Source organism: Parasteatoda tepidariorum, unplaced genomic scaffold (genome assembly GCF_043381705.1).
Source record: "Parasteatoda tepidariorum isolate YZ-2023 unplaced genomic scaffold, CAS_Ptep_4.0 HiC_scaffold_1217, whole genome shotgun sequence".
Lineage (NCBI taxonomy): Eukaryota > Metazoa > Arthropoda > Arachnida > Araneae > Theridiidae > Parasteatoda > Parasteatoda tepidariorum.
Genome location: NW_027261357.1, coordinates 554 through 8,276, shown reverse-complemented (window position 1 = coordinate 8,276; position 7,723 = coordinate 554). Strand labels below are relative to the sequence as shown.

General features: G+C 27.6%; 1 protein-coding gene across 1 annotated transcript; it reads right to left on the bottom strand.

Moving 5' to 3' along the window:
* Positions 1-2,599: 2,599 nt before the first annotated feature.
* LOC122273057 (E3 ubiquitin-protein ligase RNF10-like) lies at positions 2,600-6,571 on the bottom strand. Its single transcript, XM_043057111.2, has 4 exons — positions 6,448-6,571; positions 5,753-5,824; positions 4,386-4,455; positions 2,600-3,182 (listed from the first exon to the last, which is right to left on the bottom strand). The coding sequence occupies exons 1-4, from the start codon at positions 6,463-6,465 to the stop codon at positions 3,004-3,006; spliced, it is 339 nt and encodes a 112-aa protein (XP_042913045.1). The 5' UTR covers positions 6,466-6,571; the 3' UTR covers positions 2,600-3,003.
* Between the last annotated feature and the right edge of the window lie 1,152 nt (positions 6,572-7,723).

The following is a 7,723-nucleotide window of genomic DNA, read 5'->3' as shown; positions in this document are numbered from 1 at the left end:
AATTGTGCACTTTAATTTTGAATTATTTGACTGAAATTTGAGACATGTATATAAATTTTTTATTTTCATTATGTTTAAAATAATATAACAGTAAAATAATGATAATAGCAAAAAAATTCTTTGATTGAAATAATGTTTAAAATTTAGCTGAAAAACATCTACATTATAGTAAAAGGAAGAAAAAAAAATTGAAATCACAGTGGAAAAGAATCTTGTGTAAATTTTCATCTGAAAGTTCCTGTATAGTCTTTGTAAAAACAAGATATGTAAATGCTTAATATAGCTTTTTCTATCGCTTATTCATCAATATCCGAAATTTAACTTTAGCATCTCTTCAATTTTTGTATTTTCTTCTTTTAAAATGCCCCATTAAAAGGCTTACATATTACGCCTCCTTTTTGTAAACCTTTTTAGGATTCTTGTAATGCACAATCTCGAATGAGCAAAATACAGGCAATGGTATAGGTTTGCTTTAAACAAAAATAAATTTTGTGATTACGTTCTGAAAATAGTCTAATTTTGATCATTAATACTAAATACAGCTTTTTAAGTTGATGTTAAAAAGTATGTTTTTCATCTGCTTCATGTGCAATTACATGTTTGTGTAAATTTATTTCTAGATAAAAAAATATTTATTACCCTTTTTATTTATTTCGAAATTTAAATGTTATGTTAATTTTTTTGCAAACATTGTTGGTGTAGTACTAAATAATTATAGAACTGTTAAAAATTTGTAATGTGCACACATAAAATTACTTTTATAATAAAAAATATTGACAATTTTTAAAATATTTAATGTTTTCCTGGTTTTAATCCTTAAAAAATTTCTTTTGGTGCCTTTGGATTTTGATTCAGATTTTTTGTTAGGTAGAATTTCAAAAACTGAAAGAATATGTCCATTGAAAAAAGTGAAAGAAAATTTTTGGAAGAAAGTAACTTACGAATTTTTAAAATAGTTTTCCTTATCGACATAATCATTACAGAAAATGATGAATTAAATTATTGCATATATAAATCAATTATTGTTTTGTTTAGAGAGCATTTCAAAATTTACTTCCATGGCAAGGAAGACAAAATAAAAGGCTTTATAAGAACGAATAAATACATTATTAAAAATGATGAGAATTTTTGTGAATGACGGACTGAAGGGCGAAAGTCCCCAGCCATTTTAAATAATTTGGTTACAGCTTTATCACCTAAAAGACCATGAGAATTAATATAACCCTGTCAATTTATGGGGCATATTATTAGTTTTTGAGAGGTAATTTTTTCTTTTTAGAGCAAATGTATTTTTTTTGAAAAAGTTTGGAAGTACAAATCTGATTTTTACATGTTCCACAAAATTTAACCCCACTAGACTATTCTAGTTAGAAATAACTTCAAAGAGCTTAGGTTAATTTACAGTTGACACAAAAGTACAGTCTATTTATATACGAATCAGAATTCTCTAAATCTAGACTGTGGAAGTTTATTCATGAACTATAATGTCACAGTGTTGTGTGACGATTTTTATTTTATTAATTCAATCTCTCTTTTCTTGAGCAATTTGTTTTTTCTTTCTTTTTTAGTATATTTAATTTTTAAATACTCCATCCACCTTTAAAAATAAATTTAATCAAACTTTTCTTGCATTGGAATGTTTTTGTCATCATTCCTCTTTTAGTGAGTCAAGGTCACTTTTACTTTTTCAAGGTTAACTTTCTCCTCGTCTCATTTTTGCTTTTTTTTTTTTTTTTTTNTTTGAATCAACTTCATATCTTGGGTGACACATTCAATTGGCTCAATCCAGTTTGTTGTCATTCCCCAAAACATTCTGACACCGCCTTCAGTCCTGAAATTTTTTCTCCCTTACCGAATTTGGTATGATGTTGGGTTCCCAAGTCCCTGACTGCCTCTTCTCATTAGCATGTTAGACTTTCTCTCAAAGAATCAATGCTTTTTTGGAGGGCTTGATAGTTCTCACCTCTTGGGGAGCAGCAAACTTCCTTTGCAGCCTGCTAAATTTTTAAATGTCGTAATTATAGAAAAATGACTATTTCAAGAGAGTTTTCAAATCATCCCCCACAGAGGTGATCCACAACATTATGCTGAATGGTGGAAAAATTCTTAGTTTCAAATATCACAGCAGAAAAAAAAACAGTGCTAAAAAGAGCATTGTTTGAAGGAGGGGAAATGGAACAAGGTCTCCCATTACAGATGAGTTCGGGCTCACTTATGGAGGTCCTGACCTGAATTATATTCCAAAACCACTAGAGCCTGAGATACATAGGATTATTTAGAGCCAGAGATTATATCAGGTCTTAACATTCGGCCTTTGATGCCTAAATAAAGAATAATTAAACTGAAGAACTTGTACCAACAAGGAGGTAGCTTTTATGCAAAGCAAACTACTTAATTGTTGTCTAGGAGAGGAAGTAAAACTTAGCATAAGTTTTTTCATCAGTTAAATAAATTCTGATATGAAAGAAATTAAATTATCCTGTCTACTTTCTAGCAAATCAATATCGGATTTGGAGCAATAAAATTGTTTTTCAAATAATTCTTTGCAATAAAAATAATAATTGAAATTTCAAATTGCTACACAATATTTATGAAAGAATTAACAATACTTCCTTAAGTACTCCACAATATTTATTCAAGTGCCACACATATTTCTTTCATAAAAGTTTAAAATCATGGCAAACAAAACAAAATATGACGCACATTTTTTCAGCTATCTAACTAATAATAATTTAATATTATATAATATAATTAAAAATAATTCTTAAAGTATCCCTTTTGCAGCAAATAAAATTAACAAAAAGTATTTCACGACTGTTATTCTCAAATATGAAAACAACATAGAGTTTACCTTTAAACTGAGACATAGTCTCTTTTGAGACGACAGAAGAAAAATCGAATTCTGCAATATCGAATTTGCAGGTTAACAGCAAATGTTAAAGATATCTCAACCTCTTCCGAAGAACCCTTATGAATGCATGAAATATGGTTGTAAAAATTTTTTCAGCGAAAAAGCCTTAGAACAAGGAAGTTTAAAACAAGCGGATTACTTACTTCAGTCATGGTGACTCTTTCAATTTCAACAAGTTTAGTTGTCTCTGGAGCAAATTCCAAGGAGCAATATTCTTTTAACAACATCTTTACATTTATGTTGTGAATACAAATGTGTTGCCCATCTTCAGCTAAAGTTAAATGAAACAAAGAATGAAACAGTTACAATACTTTAGATTACTTTAAATTCAAACTATCTATATGTAGAATAAACATAACAATAAATGACTTTGGTTTGCCTAACAAAATAAATAAGAATGACAAGAAAAAAAAAAGGGAAAATATATTTTAAAAACTTATTAAGATTCTTCACACTTTGAAGATAAAAGAGAAATTATTTCAACTTTATAGTATAATAATGCAGTAAAACATAGATAAATAAATATCGTTAGAAAAATGTCACCCCTTTTCTTTCACAGTCTGAAATAGAATTCATACTTGAATCACATATGCCATGCTATTCAGACATTTTGAATCCCTAAAGGAATTTTCAGTAATTTAAATATTTGGCACAATAACATTTATTTCAAACTCAGAAAATGACGAGATTGTTTTGATTTTTCTCAATGGGATTACAATAGGTTTATGTCTGGTGATGCTTTTTATTTGCTAATTCATTTAGACTACTAACAAATAAAAACACGACACATTCAATACTAACACCTTTTTTTACAACAAATACTTCCTGGAAATTTTTTAAAAAAACCTGTTTCATACTAATTTTTAACACATAGAAATTTTCATAATTAACATATACATGTTTTAATTATTGACATATAGTACCTGGTCAACTGAAAACATTTAGCAAGTTTGGAAAACTTTACTTTAATCTACTGAAAATTTAAGTACACAAGATCACAATTTTAAAGCTGTAACTGGGAATAGCATGATTTTAATACAGGCCAAAATATTCTCATAATTTTTCCTATCTGAAATGAAACCTTAAATGAGAGGTTACCCAATTCATGAAATAGATGAAATGGCTGGATTTTTGGCTCCACAAAAACCTGTCACAGCTAGACTTTCTGGTGATACATCAACAAAATGCGTGCATGTAAAAACGATATTGAATTAAAGGATTCTAAAAAATTGAATCGCAGCTGCAACTGAAACAATTTCTCTAGAAATTCTTCAAATAACCATCTTTGAATGTCAATCATCAATTAATTATGTCTACAATTAAACATATTAGATAATTAATTAACTTGCATCTTATAAGAAACTAAGAAAAAATGGAAAGAAACATTAATATTTTAATTCTTTTATATGCATAAACATATTTTTATTAACAGTAACAAATATTTAACATTATATGATAGGCAAAAACAACATACTTTCAGGTAATTCTTCATAAGACTCAGCTGAACTTGTTGAAATAAGATGTTTTCTCTCTGGTACATTACCCTAAAATGCAATTATATGAAACTTATACAAAATTTAATGCAAATAGTTTTATTTTTAAAGAGATAATTTTAACAAGTTAACTAAACTAATTATAATTTTCCTAAGTAGTATATGTTTTGGAGGAACTAAATGAACTTTGTATCATTAACTGCAAAAAATATTTTTAAACAAAATGTAAATAAATTATCTTAACATTAGACAAATTATCTGAACATTAGACAAATTATCTTAAGCTTAAAAATTAGAGACACTAAAATTAAAATGTGTACATGCCACCAACCTTACATTCTTAAAACCTTAGACATATTAATCGCATTTTAAGATAGCAATATGAAGTAAAAGATTTAGTATATGTATATAATGTATTAAATTTCAATAAAAAAATTTTCCACATAAATTACATTCTTATATTATTTGAAAACTATAAAAAAGATAAAAACTTGAAATAGCTTTATTTAAAGCAAGCAGCAATAAGGGAAAAAAAGTGACTCAAAAATGTAACCTTAATTGTCCAAAAAATTTACATCATAGAAATGAATGTCAAGCATTGTAAACTCAAATCAATAAAATGAAGCTATAATTTAATTATTAATTTATAGACAAATAAGATAGTAAAAATTTTGAAAAGAATTTAGAATTTTTATTTTAAAAGGTTTTTTTTTGTATTTTTTAAAAGCCTGCAAAATTAATAAAATAATTATTCTATATGAATCAATCTTTATTACTTAATAATAATAAAAAGCATATAAACAGATATAGACAAAAGTCCAAACTTTTGCTTCCTTTCATTCAATTTGAAATTATTTCAAAGAGCATATTCTCACTAAGTCAGTGTCAGCAGAAATGTAACTAAGCATGAATGTATTTCATCCAATGAGAGCAACTGCAAAGATACTGTCAGGCGTTATCTGATATGAAACTTGTGACAGTTTTACTGGCGCTCTCTTTTGAGCGCAAACAGATTAATGATGAAATTAAGAGGATTTTTTTAAACTTTTTCACAAAAATATAAATAAATAATAAAAGAGGGAAAAATTTTCGAGATAATAAAAATTGGAAGGCAGTTAAAAACAGTAGAGTTGGCATTTATGAAATTATGCCCACCAAAAAAAGGGAAAATAATAAAAAGAAAGGTTCAGAGAAGAAATTCGTTTCCGAGGTAATATATAGCTATAGAAGTCATAAAGTTTGTAAGAATATAATATTCAAATAATTCAAAGAAGGAACAAAATTAAAAATTTTGGTTTTAAAAGACAAACACATTGTTCCAATATATTTTTTTAAAAAAATCACATACATTGCTTCTATAAATGAGCTCCTTAAGTTGATCTACATTCTGGTTTAAAGCAATATCCCTTTCATGAAGTAGCTGCCAAGAAAAAAAAACTTCAGAATGTTTAATACCAAATTAAATTTTTAAGTGATAAAAGTTGACAAATGTTATCAACAGGTTGTGGGGATACAGTTATCTTCTTTTAATGAACACTTGTGAAATAAATAACAGTAAAATTTTTCAATAAATCAAAAAATTTACAATGGTCTTCCCTATACACAAACAAAAGTTTAATGAAATTTCACTTTTTCTGGGCAGTGTTAGTATTAAACTCTGAACACATTGTATGTAACTAACATCAGAGCAAAATTCACTTAAAAAAGATATTAAGCATTAAGTGAAATATGATCCATGTTTTTATGCTCCATGCTTCCATGCTCTTTCAAATTTATTTTATGTATAAGTAATATAAGGATAGTGAACACTCAGTAAAATATTATATTATTCAATGAGATTTTATCAAGAGACAATATTCAGTTCAAATATTTTCATTAATACATTAACTTTTCAAACATTAATTATTTTTAACAGTTACAGTTCATAAAAAATACAAGAAATATTAATATCACAGGTATAAATTTTAAAAATTAAACTTAAACTAAAAACAACAAATCAGATAAGTTGAAAATATGTCTTTATTGGCATAACTTTGACCTTACCGTAAAGGCAGATTCCATAAAGCAAGCCACTGGAGTGTCTATTTCATAAGCAGCTCTCTCTCTCTTTCAATGACAGAAAAGACTTCCTTCTGATCAGCCATAAGTAATTTCTGGAATCACCTATGCATGATTTCCTCTAATCAATGAGTACAATGCTCTTGAAGGGGGGGGGGTCATTGTTGTATGCAAGAAACCAGTAGAGGCTTAAAAAACAGTAAAAACTTGAAAAACAGTAGAGGAAAAACTTTTATTGACTGCTTACAATAGTACATTGATGGTAACAAGTTCGGCGAAGATCACTTTTCCCAATCATGGCATCTACGACTGCAAGTTTGCATAAAGAGCAATTTTCGATTGCAAGTGAACAGTGATAGTTGTGGCAATGATTATTATTTTCCTCTGTGTTTCTTTTATCATGACTCATCCTGTCGCTGACATGATGAATCCTGAAGTGATGGAGAATCTCTCTGACTTATGTAAACATGCCTTCGTTTAATTGCGCAAATCCTGGTTTTCTTTTTACATTCAATGCAGCCGTTCATCATTTTTAACCATTATTATGCAAAGATATAATATTAAGAAATAATATTAAGAAATAATATTAATTGTTAAGAAATAATAGTCATTGTTAAAAAATACTAAAATAGAATGTTTATTTTTTTAAAAAAATATGCAATTTACTACTTATTAATATTTTATTTTTATTCAATGATCATTTTTACTTTTTAATGCATTTCTCTTTTTCTAATAACGAACTGAATTTATGTTGGGGGCGGGGGTGACTCAGAAGTTTCTCAGTCTTTTTCAATCCATTAACGAAGTTTTTTTTTCTTCTACGCATGAAGATATTTATAAATGCTAGTTCAATGCGCGTTTTCATACTGATTTTATATTTATAATTACTTGTGTAATGACATAAGTCGCAGCAAGCTAATTTCAGCCGCATGTCTCCTTCCCTCCTGCACAAGTTGTTCAGTTTTTTTTTTTAAAAAAATATACAATTGATTGTTGATAACTAATCAAAAAGGGCAAGAATTTNGTTAAATAACAAAAAAACATTTTAACCCTCTCAGCAGGATTAACAACCCTACCCCAAGCTGTATAGTAGTTCCTACAAGCACACAAAGTTGAAAAACATGAAACTTTCAAAAAGTGTCCACACTTTTGGCCACCACTGTATATACACACAGATAGATAGATGGATAGATATACATACAGACAGTAACACATGTTGTGAAATAAAAAGAAAAATGACAAATTATTGTTATCTTAAATT

Bases quoted from the DNA above. Each gene is read 5' to 3' on its own strand.
- LOC122273057 (XM_043057111.2), bottom strand. The intron at 4,456-5,752 runs GTATGTGATTTT...ATTGCATTTTAG, and splicing joins AGCTCATTTATAGAAGCAAT to GGTAATGTACCAGAGAGAAA. The intron at 3,183-4,385 runs GTATGTTGTTTT...ATTTAACTTTAG, and splicing joins TTATGAAGAATTACCTGAAA to CTGAAGATGGGCAACACATT.